This window comes from Sturnus vulgaris, chromosome 6 (genome assembly GCF_052056855.1).
Source record: "Sturnus vulgaris isolate bStuVul1 chromosome 6, bStuVul1.hap1, whole genome shotgun sequence".
Classification (NCBI taxonomy): Eukaryota; Metazoa; Chordata; class Aves; order Passeriformes; family Sturnidae; genus Sturnus; species Sturnus vulgaris.
In genome coordinates, this window is record NC_142248.1 from 14,424,099 (window position 1) to 14,442,121 (window position 18,023).

At 41.4% G+C, this 18,023-nt stretch overlaps 1 protein-coding gene across 8 annotated transcripts in view; it reads right to left on the reverse strand.

Moving 5' to 3' along the window:
• The window catches only part of SUSD6 (sushi domain containing 6), a 90,813-nt gene that overhangs the window by 40,055 nt on the left and 32,735 nt on the right, over nucleotides 1–18,023 (reverse strand). For all 8 annotated transcript variants that reach the window (XM_088167096.1, XM_088167098.1, XM_088167094.1 and 5 more), the window contains 2 exons: nucleotides 6,332–6,518; nucleotides 1,847–1,876 (listed from right to left, as the gene is read on the reverse strand). In XM_088167096.1, coding sequence (XP_088023222.1) covers nucleotides 1,847–1,876; nucleotides 6,332–6,452 — 151 coding nt within the window. In that variant the 5' untranslated portion in view covers nucleotides 6,453–6,518. The remainder of the gene's footprint in view (nucleotides 1–1,846; nucleotides 1,877–6,331; nucleotides 6,519–18,023) is intronic.

Below are 18,023 nucleotides of genomic sequence, written 5' to 3' on the forward strand. Positions count from 1 at the left end.
CAATGAGGGAGCATCTCAACAACCTCTTGAAATTAGGCAGTCTTCTCAGTACAAAAAATCCAGAAGTTCCCTTCCCCGTTCCAAAATAAAAGGATCACTGTACTAGGCTGGGCCAAAAGCTCATTTTATTCTTCAACAGTTTAGCAACAAGCCTGCTCCAGCCCAACCATCTAGCACATCCTGTAACTCATCTATGCAGCCCCACACCTAAGGGGTTACTTCAAATCCCTTTAACAACATCTGGAAGCAGTCCTCCAACTCCAGTGCAACACTTTGCAGAAGCAGAGCCTCGAGAACTCCTGTTTGCAAGGGAAGATGAATGCTTCCCAGAAGTTTCAGCTCCTTAAAAGGAAAATGTGTTTTTATGTGCTGACCAGCACACACAGATAAGCAGGTGCAACCTCTTTGACAATACCATAATCCTGTTCCCATTACTTTCACAAAGGTACAAACATTTCTGAGCTTGCTGTTCAAGTGCCTTTAGTACCATGTTCACTCCTGACTACTGGCAGCTTGTTACCAGCAGTGTTTTAGCAGTTCTCATCTAGACAGATTCCCAGGTTTAGCAGAGCCTTGACAGATTCAGCCACAAAAGCTGAAGACTCAATCTACAGTTTCCTGCCTTGCCCTACCACTTGTTTGTTCCTTATCACCCATGTCAGCATGGTGAGGTCATATCCACAGCTTCACACACCAGCTATTCCAGCAGTATTTGCAGTAACAGCCCAGGCTGAAGTTTGCCACAGTTCCTCAGCAAATGTACTTCCTGCTCTGCCATCCCACTGCAGAATCTCTTCAGCTGGCAGCATGTGCAGGAATTGGTAACTACTTGTGGTACTTCAGTTGAACAAAAGGGCTGGAGAAGCAATGGCAGACATGGGTTGCACAGATGAAAAACATGAAAAACACATTCTAAAAAAATAGCACCTCAGCTGCACTGGGGTGCAAAGGATTCAAAAGGGACAGAAGCAGGAAAGGATCTGGGACAAGGTGATAAAGAAGCCAACTCTCTTCTATCCCACTGCCAGGACTTTTCCTGTAATACTAGGGAAAAACCCAAACTCTTAACCCCCGCTTTCAGAAGACCAAAATTTGGTAGGTGGTAAAATTCCCCTCCCACACCTCTAAATTCTTCTTCATTAATCCATTTCCCTCAGATTTCGTCCTGTAGATTTTTTGGTTTTGTTTTTTTCAGAGAAGGGAGAAGGTCAGACTAAACAAATCATATTTCAGAGTTGAACAAAAATGGACAGAAAATTCCATTTTACATATTTAGAAGAGATAAGGAAACCAAATATGCTTCCCAACTCCTTTCAAAGTTGCATGCATCCATAACATGGACTCTGGAAAGACTTTAGACTTTTTCTGAGCACATGAAATGAAAAGCAGGAGTATCCAATGGAATATATCAAGAATCATGCTGAGATGTTCACTTTCCTTGATTAAAGGAAATGAAAGATTTTTTTACTTCAGCCTGTCCTCCCTGTCCTCTCAATACTCTGTCAGCCTCTCAAAACTCTCACAAGCAGCATGTCTCTGCATTTAATGAAATATTTATTCTGATTTGTTGTTTTCTTGAGTTATTTGAAGTTAAATGCTATAGAAGGCATAAGGATCCTTTCCAAGCACAGTGAAAGATATGAAGCTGATCTCCCTCTCTCAAACTGAGGGCAGCCATCATTCCCAAATCCAGGGATCAAAAAGGAAAATGGGGCATAGAGATGAATCTCAAGCCTATCCAACACAACAAAAAGTATAATGGGAATCCTATCTCACAGACACATACTAACCAGTAAAATATTGCACGCATTTTTCACAGTACAGTAGTGATTTTAAGTTTACTCACATGCAGGTCCTTTGGATTTGCTTAGCCAACCTAGGACAGACAAAAGGAAAATTCATTATTATTATTATGCTATCATGGTTTAAGCCAGCAGTTAGCTAAGCATCACAAAGCTTTAATTCATTCTTCAGCCACCAGAACTCATTAAAATTAAACAACTTACGTGGCTTCTTGAGATTCTTGTTACTCCCTTCAAGGCATTTACTTAAGTAACACTGCCTGGGTCAGAGTGTGTAGCAGTGTGAATATTACTATCATTATATGAATAGTGTAATTCTGAGCCTATCTATATCTGCTTCCTGCTTCCTTTGCAGCCTGGCCATTATTCTGCAGCTCCTCACCATGCTCTTCCATACCACTCTGCTCTTTTTCAGCTCTACAAAGGGACTGGGAAGAGGAATTGCTCCTGAAAATGGTCCCCCTTCTCTCCACAAAGAAGGCCACACTGCTTTGGGCTGATGCTGTAATTTCTCCAAACCCACACTTACATGAAGCATACAGGTTGGAATCAAGATGATCTTTACATGCATGACACTTTACACATTTCTGTCTGGCAATCCAGTGCTATAGTGTCCTTGTTTTCATGGCCATTGAATTCATCCCTAGCTGTATAAACGCCTTCCCTTCAGCTGCATAATCAGAGACAAAGGAAACCTCCCAAAGAATAGGAACAAGTCTGAATCTGCTCAATGAGTGAAGTGCTCTAACAAGCTGCTCTGTGCAATGCAAACAAATACCAGCAGTATCCAAAGCTTCTGTGCAGAATAACCTTGGCACTGAAAAGACCTTAGAAAAGCAAGCAGCAGATTGGCTGTATTTGTGTCACAGACAACACACAGGAATGAAGTAGTTTCAGTTTATTCAAGCTCAATTTATCACTTTAATGGCAATCCTAAAAATTAAAGAGCCAACTTTATAGCACTTTGCACATGCAGTCAACAAAAATCAGACTATGTCTCAATCTAAGTAGACTTAGATTCACCAAGCCTGCATTACTATTAATTTTTAAAGGTTAATATTTAAACTCTCTCCTTTATGGGTATTGATATTTGCTTAATTCGAGATGTTTAATACTTTTACCAACACATATATTTGCATTTCCCAGGAACAGGTGATGCTTTTATCAATAATGAAAGGCCCAACCTGTTTTGATAGGTTTCTGACAGAGCCAGTCATGAATCCAAAAAGAGATTACATTTGAAACATAAATTATAGGAAGCTTTCAGAGTATTTTACAGACTACATGTTAAAATTTAATGAACAATGTAATCTGATTCACTGTCATTCTTCCAAAAATAGCTTGGCCAGGCAGGAGGACCATTGTGAATGAGATATAAATACAGGGCCTTAAGGGACAGAGATGGGAGGGAGAGGGGGAAAAATTACAAGTCACAGCAACATTAAAAAAAAAGAGAAGCATTATCTGTGGAAATGCAGATAAAATGGTTATCATTGCTCCTCTCCAATGCTTCAGAAATTCCCCATCTCTATCTACTAAGCATCCTAGCTCTTAGCTAAACTCCAGTTGAACCCTCAAAGAAACAGAAAAGACAGATGAAAAACTAAGCCTCAGTATTACTGAAGAGCTTTCCAAGCCTCCTTGCCTGTTCATTCTTTCACTCTTTCCCGCAACTAATCTTGGAGAACTCGCCAGACAAGGAAAAACGCTACAACAGTGATAAAGCTCAAAAAATATTCCAGAGCAGTGCTCAAGTTTCCATAAATCCTGCTCCTCTGACACAGCTTCTCTGCTTGCCCATTACCAAACACTGCATTTGTTTTCTGTTAAAATGTGTGCAGTGGTTATTTTCATATTCATGGATATCTTCCCATGAAAAGGGAACAGCTTCCCCTAATTCTGCAGTATGCTTAGTGACTAAGCAACTTGTATTCATTTCATGGCACTCGAGGATATTTGGATAGATTGCTAGAGACAAAGTGCTGAGGATTTTCCTTAAAAATCCATGCATAAATAAAATCGATTTATTACCAGAGGACAGAGCAGATGCTTGCTGACTGAAAATGAGTCTGCTCTCTGCATTAACCACATGGCAAAGAGAACATCTTCCTGCCCAGATCATGAATATATCCTCTAAGCTTCCTGGAACTTAAGCAATAGAATTTCTAAGCAGCAAAATGATTGCAATACAATATACCTCATATGGTTTTATACATATGAATCACAAGCTCTGCTTTCTCACTCAGAGCTGAGCCAGGCATTGTCTCCATGCTTGTCTTTTTATGAGAACATTCTTCAGCTTTTGTAGCAATTTTGAGCGTGTCACACTGGCTCCACATTCAAGATAAGCATTACCATCACGAGTTTAATACAGTCTCTTGCTTCATGTTAACATCGTTGTACTCTGCTTGCTCTGAACGACTTTGCTATGCAAAGTGATAAAGTGAGGATGGCGAGGTGGTTGGGGGACAAGGATGAGGGAAAGATGATTTTCCAAGCGCTTCACCAGTACTCTTTGTCTCCCCATCTGCTCTCTGCTCCTCAGCTGACTTGCTCATTAACGTCACTCACGGCTGGCACGCTGCTGCAGGTGCAGCTCCCCGGCCCGTGACACATCACTGAGCACCCCCGTCCCTCCCAGCAATTGGCTTTTGGGTTGCTACATCCCAGTCTCACAAAAACTGGAATGTACATGGAAGTGCTTCTCAGCAAGCCTTTCCCCAGGACTTCTTCCCCTGCGTGTCTTGCCCTCTGCTACGATCCTCTGTTTTCTCACTTCCCCTGCAGGAAATGTTTCCTGCCTAGCCACTATAATCCTGTTTAGCTGATGATCTGCCTTGATCAGCTCACCACAACTGGTTTCAGATCCTGAAGCAAAAAGAACACAGAAAGGGAAACACAATGCAGAATCAGTCTTGAGTCTTCTGGCATGCCTAACTAGTGCTTTCGTAATGTGACTGGATGTCTCAAAAAATATATTAAGAAATATTGCCAGTATTGTGGCAGCTTTTCCCCACCCAGCAGCCCATGCAGCACAAGGCATTTGCACAGTGACTGCAGTCTCAGTTGAAGGTGCTGCAGTGCCAAACGGGGGGTTTCAGATGGTGATGGTGCCCCAGGCTGGGAGGTTTATCTGACAGGCCTACATCTGAAATGAGGCAGTGACACTATCACCACCAACAACAAGGCTGGAAAAAAAAACAAACCAAAAACATGGGTAGCCCAGATTCAAAAAGATCTTGTCCCTTTCCCACTGTCACTAACTATTCATGACAATTTGTCATGCTCTCAAGGGTGTCTTCCCCACCCCCTCATTACCTACAAGGCCAAAATCAGGTCAGGAAGGCATAGAAGCCTGAGATATAAGATTTCAGCAATTTCAGTTCCCTTCCAGCTCAAAGAGCCAAGAACAGTAAAAGGAAATCAACTCCTTCTCCAGAAGTTTTCAGCACCAGCAGACTTTTCCATACAGGATCACCTCAATTTTGAGTGCATTTGGCAGCTAATGTTTATTCTGCTCTAACACACTGATTCCTGGAGGAATGTTGGCCACATGTCATTCTCAGATGCCATGATATGTCAAATAAATAGGAGGTTTTAGAGTTATGTCAAGAACTGAGGTTTTCTTAACATAGGCAAGCTAATGCTCTATGTTACAACAGCTGCTCAACTCAAATCTGTCTTTTTGGGATTAACTCCTTCAAAGTTCTTGCAAGAGCAAACCAAGTTTCTCCTTCCATCTTATGCCTCCTATGACCAGACATCTCTCTACAGACAAAAACTAGGTCATGGCTGGTCTGATTAAAAAAAGACATATTTCAGGGTATACTGGGTAATCAAACACATACTTCGCATCACATACTACATTCTGAGTATCCAGTACATTTCCTTCTTCCACTCATTTCTAAAAGGCAGATCTCCCATCTCTGATGACATTTTTCATATCATCCCATTCCACTGCTATTTATACTATTTACATGACTCACCCATGAAACATCAAGAGATGAGGGGAGAGGGAAAACTTAAGCTGTAAAGAGGATCCAATAGAGGGGCACAGGTAGAAGGTGTTAAGGTATCCAAGACAGCATACAAGGAAATGCTGAACAGATTAATTCTGGGCAAAAGAGCTGGACACAATCTCTGCTTCTACTCCTTCACGTGAGCAGTTGCTACAGGGCACATAGATAACACTGTCTACATGAGAATGTCACTCCACAAAAACACAGTCCATGCCCTTGAGATGTCCCAAGTGTCCCCAGCTGCAGTGAAGGGATAAGAATGGAGGGGAAAAAAACCCATGGGAATCAAAACTACAAGATAAAAGATAAGCATTTATTGACAAATATGCAAGAGTCATTCAGTCCAGACACTTCATGCTCTGCTCAACAAGCAGTGATGGAATTTTTCCTGAGTACTGGAAGATATGTACAAATACATCAGCCATTGCCAGTTTTCACCCCAAAATATACAGCCACTTCCAAACTTACATACCTCCCCCTCCCTGTAGCATATATAAAGGTTTCACCTACCTGTGGACTGTGCTTCCAAGATAAAGGAACCAAAGATAACTAGCAGACGAAATAACCCATGGCCAGTCAAGGCAAGAGAAGATCCTGTGTTGCTCTTTGATGCTACCATTCCATGGCACATCTTTTACCCACCGAGGTTTCTTTTCTAAAAATTTCTGAACGATCTGGTTGATCAGGAGCACCTTGTCTAAAAAAAAAAACAGAAAGCAAGAAAAGGTGTTGAGCCAAACACCTACAACACCTGGCGAGAGAAAAGGCAAAGTTAGAAACAAAGAGAAACCTTTTACATGTTCTAGCACTTAGGAATCTTACTAAGTATTCACAGTTCTCAAGGTAACAAGAGCAGAAAAAGCAATCTTTCATACAGGAAAGACAAAAAGGAGCAGTATTAGAGAGAGTAACTCTTCACTCACTGTCTGATGTTTCAAATGTGAAGACTGCCTAGATTACAATTAATTTTACCATTTCAAGACAGCCCCAGAGGACATAGCATCTGGAGTGTTTGTTTCAAAAATTCTTCAAGAGAGCCAGTCTTCCTACACCCCCACCACTTTTCAGAAGGTCTCTGAGACACAGCAGACTGTAGCAGACAGCTAGGATAAATCAATCAAATGCTTCTCCAGCCACCTGGAGAGGCACAGCAATGCTGACAGCCAGCCAGCAGGCAAACACATGATTACGAGGAGGAATGTAAAACAACTTGCAAACCTCAGGTATAATGATCTGACAGGACAGAGCACAGCAATTAAAATTGCAGGATGTGACACTGCTCATACCTGAGGACTGAGGGATTCACCCACAGCCTATGAGGCACTGTCACAGCAAAAACAGCTTTGTACACAAACACACAAAGCACAGCTGAGAAACGAGAAAGCACAAATATGAACCCTTGCTTTTAATGAAGACCCAGCAGAACACATATTTCACCAACCTACTACAGTTCTAATCTGTGAGGCCTCCAATGGTAAACACATCAACAAACAAAAAACCAACCAACCAAAAAACACCCTGGAGAAACAAATCAACCAATAAAATAAAAACAACCAAAAAACCCTCCACATGGAAACAATTTCAACACTTGTATCCTGTTTGTCATTACACATCTGAAGCTCTCACGTGAAAACAAATTTGCCAAAATTAATATTTTACACCTGAAAACAGGAATGTTTTAATTCTGAGGAAAACCCCATTCAGCAACAGCTTCTTTAGTTAAATGAATGTGCAGACTGAAGGGGGATTAGGTTTTTTATTTGGCTAAGCTTCCCACAGAAATTCAAAAATGCTGGATAATCTCAAAGAGATCTGAGAAGTGTAGAGGCAGGTATTGTACTCTTTTGTACCTTGTGAAGACAAAGAGGACATCTTAGCACTCTACTACTAGGGAAGGCAGAACCTTCAGATCCTTAATACTTCCAAGATTAAAGCAATACACCAGCACTGACTAGAGAAACACACGACTCAAACAGCCTCAGCTCACATTTCCAATTACTCAGGCAAAACAGTAGATACATTATGGGAGGGAATATGATTTGTCAGTAAACCTGGTAGCCATTCTAGTGAAAAGAAGATTTTTTCCTTAGTTCCATGTGACTACTGTGCTCATATACTTCACAAATGGGCTGTCTTTAAAATTTGGTTCTTTTCAGTCTCTCTCAAAGAAAAATTCTTTGTCAGCATACACCCTGCCTCGAAATGTCATTTCAAGATGACATTTAAAGTGTCATGTGTATTGGAGCTGCTGCTACAATGAACTCTGTGTCTACCCCTTTTGTTTCTTGCTTCATTTGGAGGGGGATGGAGAGGAGTGAATCTCTCCACTATGTGTGTAGCACAGCCTATAGATTTCTCATGTATTCATGTAGGGCATCGATAAGGAGCCAATGCTTTGTTCAGCAAACTTCCACCATGCAGAATGGAATATGGATACTTTGACTTACCTGCTAGAATACCTTCAGTAACAATTAGATCATGGAATGAAAAAGAATACTCCATGTGAAGAAAGCTAAGCCAGTTGCTCTGTACATCTGCCCAGTCCTCTCAAGTCAGACCTCCTGCATGGCATCTAAGTTCATACTCAATTGAAGAGGCCAGCCTATGTTCCAGGCCAACAGATGGCTGCTCTTCTCCGAGAGTCACTGATCTACACAGAATTAAAGCTCTGAAAAAGCAATGCACCATCTTCAACAAAAGCCCTTCTGATTAGGCCAAGAAAGCTCTGTCCTCCCTATTCCAATTTAATGAAGCCTCATTAGTATAAGAACTTCTGAAAGTACTGCCAAGGTATCTTTTAAAAGGTGGCCCTCCCTGCCCTTAGAACAATGCATGTCAGGTGACACAGCAGCCAGGAGAGGAAGGAAGAGGACATGCAATTATCACAAAATTTGCTGAGCCACCTGAGGTGTGCTACCTCTCCCCAGAGGTATTTTCCTCCCCCAAAGACTGCACCTAGAAGTCAGCAGTCCAGTTCTGGTCTCTGAACAGCACAGAAGTTAGAAATACCTAAAACAAGGGGAATACCTAAATCTGCAGGGGGAATCAATTATTGCTTATTCTTGATCCACTAACAGATTGCTTCAGAGCACAGCACTGTTTCTCTCCTTTCTTTTAAAATTGGACATGGTTTCCACACCTCTTTTTATCTACCAAGTCTCTTGAATCCCAGGTTACAAGTATCCTGTCTATCACAGGCCCGAGGCTGCCACTCCAGGAATGTTGTAAATTAATGCTGTTATGCCTAGAGAAACATTCCACTAAGTTGATTTAGTTCAGTGTGGATTTGAAGGAGACACAAGGGTAGCCAGCCCATTCAGTGGCTGACAGCATAGACAAACCCCTTAGGATTGTTAGGAGACACGGGGTACAGGTACTGCTTGCAAGGATCCTCTCTTTGGGCTTCAGCCAAGTTACAAAACTTGCTCCCAGCCTTGACTGTTCCCTGGAAAAATTAAAAGAAGAGAGAGATTCTGACTAGATAAGAAACTATTCCTTTTCCCCAGAGGAGACCTGATTTGGGGGCTATTTAGACAGACATTCAATTCTCTGAAAATTGACTTGTTTTAACACACTCCTTATACCTACAGCTCAGGGGGAAGCAGCTTTCATAACAACTCCTCAGGCCTCCACTGCCTGAAGTTAGCTGGAGTGCAGCATAGATCACACACATTTGTCAGACATACTCCCAGGGGCACAGCTTAACAATTCAGGGGTTTGGGAGAATCAAAGTGTACACAAAGCACTAAGGAATGGGCTGGTTTCTTTAATGGATACTAAGAACAATAAGGCAAAAGCTGACAGTAGCACAAATATGAAGAGCAAGGACATTTCAGACCCATTTCACATGCCACAGCCTAGGCTGAAGGGTTATGTAAGGATTAAGTTTAAACAAAGATGTTTTCAAAGATAATATTTAGTACAGCCAGCAGTGCCCATAAATACAGTAAGGAGTGGAGGAGATTTTTCTCTATTAAAAGTATATCTGTTAATAAAGATGGAGGGGTTTTTGCCTTCTTTATAATGTGAACCTTGAAAGACACCTACTAAATATGGATAAGACAATAAACCATACTCTATATGCAAAGTCAATATCCACACACCAGCTTAGGAATGCAATGAACAAGTGAAAAAGTACCCATTGCTCCCAGCTTACAGACATCCCCAGCTCTTTCTTCCAAGTCTTGGCATCAGGCAAGCTTCCCAGTGATGCTTCAGCAAGAGCTGCCCTTGTTGCATGGCCAGCCCTGCTTGCACAGGGAACAGGGGTTTGCTTCTACATAAAGTCCTCAAGCACACATCAGCTTCCTCTGAAAGCATGCAGGCCAGACTTGCTGCTTGCTCTTACACCACCAGCAGCCCTTTCCAAAGATGACACACTTACATATGGCAGGAGCTCTCTTTAAGATAAACTCTTTGAGGACCTTTGCCATTTATCTTCCAGACTTTCAGAAGCTGCCAACTCATATCCCTTGAACCACAATCCCTTTATAAGCATGTGTAAATTTTCCACAGGATTATGACTTCATTTTCTTACTTTTTGTATTTTGTCACAGAAGGACCCCTAGGTCCACATGGAAAACACTTTTTGGAAGGCCATATGCTCAGGACATGCTCTAGACAACCAAAGACTGGACAGTCTGAAGCCCTCTAGCTGCTCAAAATGCCTGAGGGCACAGTTATGTCCTGTGTCACTGCTGTTGGAAAACAGGTCTTCAACCTGAATTCTTCAAAGTTTATTTAGGGAAGTGTTCAGAATGTTTGGAATGCTACTGGCTTGCTTTTAAATACCATACTTGAAACTTAGCAAAAGAAAATTAGCTATCCTCATGCACATAAGAAATCTCTTATTTTATCCACATGATTTCCCCCTAACAGAATAATACTCAGACATTGTTTGCTAACTCTTGAATGCACACAGCAAAGATCTTAGCAGTGGCATGAGTGATGGGTGTGCACAGCATAGCTTTTGAAAAGCTAAGCACAAGCATTGTTCTTGCCTCATGGTCATGCTGCAAGTGAAATCTAGTGTAAGCAGTGTGGTTTTGAGGATTTAACCTTCACCCTTAGTTGTATCCTTATTTTACCTTCTTTCAAAGAGCAGTTAAGCTTTAAAACAAAAAAGTCATCCTCTTGGCTGCTAAGTAAAAAAATACAGAAAAATCAAGTCCAACTGACAGCAGAGGAAAGAAATCCTTCATTCCACTTACTTTCTGTGGTTAAACCAGTTTAGTTGAAAGCTTTTATGAACAGAAATTTTAGCATTTAGGGAGAGCTTCACAATTCAATTACACTGTCCAGTTTAAGTTAGGAACAAAGGAAAAAACCAAAGCCTTTGTAAGTTACCTGCAGACAGTTCAGAAAAATCTTAATTATCTGACTTTTCAGCACAGCCAACTCTGAGTTATTCAGGATAATGGGAAAAGGTGGAAGAGGAAAGGAGGAAATACGAAAAGCCAAACAACATATAACACTCCTCCTGCCCAGTAACCAGATGATGTGTTTGGTAGCTTCATTTAACACCTTCATATTTGAATTATAAAAAGGCAGGTTTCTGCATAGCAGTGTCAGCACACACAGTCACAGCATACAGCAGATGGGTAAATTGCACATATTCCCTGCTACAAAGAAGAATCACTAGGAAATACCAAGCTGCTTATTAGGGACTCAGTATACACCCTACTGCAAACAACCCCATTGCTGAAGGGGAATCTGAATAGTTGGATTTCCTTCCTCATTCCCTAACTTTGACAAGGGTTTGACCTACGACCTTCAAATTTGTCTGTTTCTTTCATATAATTGTTTTGACTTAGCTTTTACTTGCACTCTCCCACGAAGGTTTCTAGAACACTTCTTAAAATTCTTTAAATTACAAAATGTTAACTTTAAAAAAAAATCCCAACAAACTAAACCAACAATTGGTGATGCATAACTTCCATTTTCAAGAGGGAGCACTGGAGTTTGCACAGAAAGAAGCCTGCTGGACAGGTTAAACTCTGAAATTCCATTTTAATCTCTGATAAATGGCATGTACCTAACTCTCCACAGACTCACTAAGGCACACCCAAGCTTTAAGCCAGGGAACTGGATTTTTCACTACTGGATAATTAGTACCTTACAGCTAGTAAAGTCACACCAATATTCCTACCTCAAGTGAATAAACCTGCAAGATTCACCAATTTGCACAGCTTACTCCCCAGTTTCCTCCTCTCTATCCTTCCTTTCACAGTCTAAAGTCCTTTTGGCATCTAGATCATGCCTTTGCACCTCTCTCGTTTGCCTCCTTATCTCACTTGATGCTTCTCCAACCATCCTGAGGTTAGCTGAGCCTATTTTCCTGTGGGCTGATTGCAGGGAGCACTTCCTCCAGCTATTCCCCTTCCATGCTGAGTGCAAGCCTTTGTATTCGAGCTTCTTCCCTGCTGCAGCCCAGAGAAATGGACGGTGGGTTCAAGGATACTCCTGAGGGGACCAAACAAGCTTCAACTCCAACATTCCTTTTCAAGGTAAGTAACAAGGAAGGAACAGACCTTCCAAGGTGTGCAGAGAAGAGGTGCAAGGTTGCCAAGGGGAAAAGGGGTGGTATTCAGTACTTTTCACTGTCCATAGCACAATGGAAATGCTCAAGTCAGTGAGAATTAACAATAGCCAAGCAGGGCTCGATTTTCATTCTTGCAAACAGCACTCGTACTTCTAGAAACAGAACCAGAAACAAACCATCAGAAACAGTCTCAGTATTGTGATCCTTCCCCATTTCCACGTACCATGGTTGTCATGCCAGGTCTGACACATTCACAGAAGATTTGAATTGTATTACTTAAAGAAAAAAAAATAAATCCAGTTTTCTTTGCTTTGGTAAGCCCAAGAGAAAGCCCTAAATACCATTAACTCCCCAGATTTTAAGATTTTAAAGTCACAGAATTTTAGTGGAAACTTTTTCTGTTTTACTTGGGAAGAGGAAGATAAGAGAGCAAAAATCCAATTGTCCTTCCAAATAAGGAAGAAGTTAGTTATGGGCAGGCTGTGAACTTCCAGGAACCAGTAAGAAGAAAAACAGAGCTGTGGAGGAGCAGTGGGAAGAGTTAGGTTAATGCACACAACCCCAATGCACTGCAGATTTCTGCACTATTACAAAAATGCTTAGAGCAGTGGGATCATGTCAACAGTGAATGAAAAGAAAACAGTTATTTTAAAAAAAGTGCTGGATCTGCTTTAAAGGATTTTTTTTTAACATACTATCATCTATGTAATCTATGGGAGGAACTAGAGACTGGGGATTGTGGAAAACATCTCTCACAATCTTTCTCGGTTTTGTTTTAGTGTGATTTTTCTGTTGTTTGTGGGTTTTTGAAAACATCTTTATTTGGAAAAGTATTCCCTTTAGAAACTATTGTTTCAGCACTTTTCCCCTGCCGCACTGCATCAGAAAAGCTAGGTTTCATACTTTCAGCTTTAATCAGTACAACAGCACATTTACAGAGGACCATATGCACAAAATGTTCCAGAATGTCTTCCAAAAATAATAAGTCCTAAAAAAGAAAACTCACAGTAAACTAGAATGGCATCAGGGAAGGAGAATAAAGAAAAGCCGTGCAAAGGCAGAACTTCTTGTAACCACATCCAAGCTTGAAATGTTACTTTCACTAACAGGGCTGACAAAGCAGCGCTGGATTGGTAAGGTCACTTGTATATCCAGGATGCTATTCTCATTTATACAGCTATGTTAATCTGTTTCAAAGAATGAACCACAAAACTCGTGTACAGTAAAGGCTTATTTTATAATCCCTTACTACTAGAATGTGCTTCTCCCTATCCTTACCACTTCTTCTGCTTTCATTTCAGCTAATGTGGCTAAAAGCACCAGTCTGCTATACATGCAGCTGCAATACCACCAGGCTGCACGGCCACTTGAGAGGACATCCATTTGCAAGTCTTTTTCCTATAGAAACCCTCCAAATATAAACTTCCATGAAGCAGTCTTATATTTAAGTAAGGAGCTATACAAGGAGATGGAGGAACACTTACATTTATTCCTAAAAGCACAGCTGTGAGACACAACTCAAGTTTAAAATTATTACATTTCCCAGACATAAAAAAATCCACTATATAGGAGTATCACCCACTTCCAAGGAATGATGACAAATATTGTACAGTGCTTGTTATTTGTATCCCACCTTATAAAGAAGCTTCTCAGCAAGAGATGTGTTGTTCCAGCAGAACATTCCAGGCTAATAAATCCTTGATATTTGAATGTCTGTCAGCACATCGATCTTTTAAGAGATAAACACAGACACAAAAACTCTGAAAAATAAGACTGTCCCTTAAGTCCTCTGAAAACTTAATCTTCCAACAAGACAGATAATTGACCAAACCAAGAAAGTTTTAAATTCTGGTTTTGGCCTTAAGACTGCATTTGGGATTTTAACACAGCAGAGAATGACTTCAATAGATCCCAAAAAGGCAGGCCTTCAAAACGTCTCAGCACTATGGCTCGGTTTTGCATCCATTAGCTCACTATTTCCTTTTACTTTTGTTTTTTAGCAGCTGCAAAGTTGCTAGATGACTCTTATTGCTTTTCCTCCTTGGGATGCACTGTGCTAACAGCACAGATGCACATGTATTGCCACAAACCCCTCACTGTGGCAGACATCCATCACAGTGGCACTGGGCACATTTTATTCCACAGAGCCATATCACTCTTGCCAGAGTACAATGAAAAAAGAAAAAATTCTGCATCCCCATTCAAGCCCCTCGAAGTTAAGACCTCAGGACAATTAGCACACCATGATAAGGCCAAGTGCTCCAAGAAGAATCCTCAGGATAGATCCCTTACCAGCAGAATAGCAAACCATCATCTGAGACCTACAACCATCATCCAAAGACTGTATGTTAAAGATTTAGATTTTGTGTTACATATTTCCACCATTAAATTGGGGTGGGAGAGAAGCATGCCAGAAAGAAGTGTAGAGAAGTAAGAGTTTGCAGAATAAAACCTGTTGGTTGTATCTCAATAGAAGGCCAGTTTAAAGCTTCAATTTCTTCCTCACCTCACTCAGTGACATTCAGATTTTACAAAGCATGGCTATTAGAAAAAAAATATTAAAAAAAAATAAATCACTGTTAGCTGGAACTAGGGTAGCCCAGAGGTGGGACACAGGATGCTCTGACTTGCAGCAGGAGGGGGAGCACAACCAGCCTTCTGCACCACCCTGCAAGTGTCAGAGGGACCCCCATTCCTCCACTCCCCAGGAAGGGGCCTCTGTCTAGCTGCAATCAAACTCAAACAAAATGTTCAGCACTGCCTGGTTGTAACTGCTCATTTAGCAACTCTCAGCACCTTCTTTATAAAGCAGCAATGGCTCCTCACCCTTTACTGACCTGCAGTCTGCTCCATGTCTTGTACATCAGCATCTCCCCTTTGCAGAGCCAGCGGGGGTTGTCCCTCCACCATCCAAGCACTTACAGGCTACCTGGGCTGCAGGATGACCCCTTGCTCCTGGGTGATTACACACCCCCATGCTGCTGCTCCCACACCCACCCTGCAGCTAAACATCCCCTTTGCAACAATAATGAAACTTTCAGGAACTTCTGGGGGAAACTGGGCCCTTGCACAAGGACAGCTCTGGGGCCAGTGGAAGCACTAGCTGAGGAAACACTCCCACCTCAGATTTGCTGCCAAGGCTGAAGTGTCTGAAACCACTCTCTGACTTAAGCAAGCAGCCCAATATGCTAGGCCAAGAAATGGTACAGGCTTCTTGCTCCTAAAACCATCTCCATTTTCAATCCACATTAAGTGTGGAAAAAATAATTTAGTATGCATAAAGATGCTCTGTATCTAAATTATTCACCTAAAGCATGGCTCCAGCATCATGGTTTCCATGCAGATTAAAAGCCAGAAAGCTAGGTGAGAGTGCTCCAAAATAGCCAAAGGTAACACAGGCTTGTTAGTGTTACAGGAAGGCAAATTAAATCAAAGCCGAAAGAGAGGGGAAAGTTGCACAAAGCAGAACAGCAAGAGTCAGCAAAATGCTCAGCAGTAAATTTTACAGTTTTGTGCAGGGCTACAAAGTGGTGCTGCACACAAACAAGAATCACACATGCCCCCGCTAGGTCAGAACAAGTTACACCCAAAAGTCAGAGCATACAGGTTATTTAATCTTCTACCTCACACTTTGGCTGTTTTGCCACACCACCTAGAACTGCAAAAGCACAGCTAGGCTTTATTCAGTCTACCTCAAAACTCTAGGGAAAACCCTTCTAAAGATTATATTCCCTCCTGATACTCAAAATGTGCAAAGACAAACTCTGGATAAAGCCCCAGGCAACACCTCTTCACCACTGGGACCAGAACAGAGGTAAAGCATCCTGCTATTGACCTGAGCACTTGTCTCTCTGCCTGCTGTCCCTCAGCCAAGCACACCATTCCCAGGGGCTGCCTTGCCTCCTGGCTCCAGGCATAATCCTCCACCCCAGCTACCAGGCAATCATCCATGAAACACAACCAAGAAGAGAGATTATGGAGTCTTCTGGATTTCTCTATTTCTTTTCACTTGTCCAGCATTCTTGTATTCAAATGTCAACGGGCTGGGCACATGAACATAAAAGATACCACGTGTGCTGCCCCAGGCACCTGTATGCCGTGCTCCTCTTGCACACACAGAGCTGAAAAGTGAAGATCCTTCCCCATTACCTCTAAAAAGTGCATTTTAGAGCACACATATTTAATTCTCTACTATCTGAAGATAAGGAATAAGGATGTCAAGCCACTAGCAGCTAAGTAAATAAGGTCACTTCCTGCTTTGCTTGAGGTTTTGAGGTGTCTCCAAGCACCCCACAAGACTACACTGAAGCCTTGAAACTATTTGCCAAGAAAAAACATTCTAGCACAGAATTCCCAGTGACCTCTACCTAGCCTCATGGGAAAAGCATAGCAACTCCAGTTTCAACTGCCTTTAAAGGAAGACTGATTCTCTTATTATTTTTTTCCAGACATTTTGCAAATAAATACAAAGGTCCTGCGACAGCCAGTAATCCTCAAGCAATTTCCTGTCTCTGGAAACAAGGTTCCCTCAGACTGAATTGATTAAATAAAGGTTATTAGAATTAGTATAAAGCAAGCTTGTTTAAAAGTCCTGCTCTTCGTGTTTTTACCTGTAACACAGTGCTCCAAGCAGCAGGACAAAGAGATCAGCTACAAGAGTTTACAGTATAACAAAATTAATATGCAAGACCCATCAAAGAGTGAGAAGGTGATTTAAAATGACTTTCAACAGCAGAGGATTTTCATGTTCATTTAACCTATTTTGAAATTAGTTTCTCAAAGGGTATGTACCTTTTTATAATGTACCCTTAAGACTGGATTTGTTTTCCCCATTTTGTAAATCTGATATGCGATTTAGTCTTTTGAAAGTCAGCAGTTGTCATCACCAGAGCTGTTTTCCTTTTGCCTCTGCAGTTTAAGGATTTATTGCAAAACAACTGGTTAAATTCATTAACACCATCTTTCAGTGTTACCAATTTCCTTTCCCTCTAAAGCCAAACATTCTAAATAAAACCCATATAGACATAAGTGTTAGTTTCTACAAATGCTTACACATGTATATAGAGGAATGCAAACAGCTTGACATCAGGATCAGCAATTTGCTCAACAATTCTCAGGGATCTCTTGAATAGACAAGAGGAAGTAACAGGCATGGTCTGCAACATCAATAGTTCCAAGGTGCCCAACCCAAAATTTTTGCCTGCTTTCTTTTCTGGGGAAATAATCTTGACTTCCGAACTGCAGGAAGGACTCCTGATCTGATGAGAATGAAGAAATGCAGAAAGAAGGAAGTGGCATCGTGGGAGCCATGTCATCTCAGAGCACAGTAATGCTCAACCCTGAGAACAGGCTACAGAGCTCACCTGCAAACCAGTCAAGAGATGAGAACATGCAGAGGGATCACAGTTCCCTTCTACGCGTGTTCTCCCAAAATGCAAAGGGTTTGAGTTAATACCAATGAGTCTAACTTCTTCACAGAAGCCTAAAAAAAAGTTGAGGAGAAGACTGAAACGGGACATGCAGATTACTGCCTTAATGTCATCAATCCTGGGAGGGTCTGGTTCATTAAATTAGCTGAAGTTGAGAGCTGAAACTATTTTTTACATATTAAGATTAACCCAAGGCCCACAAACACCTTCATTTCAAGATGCAAAAAGGAAT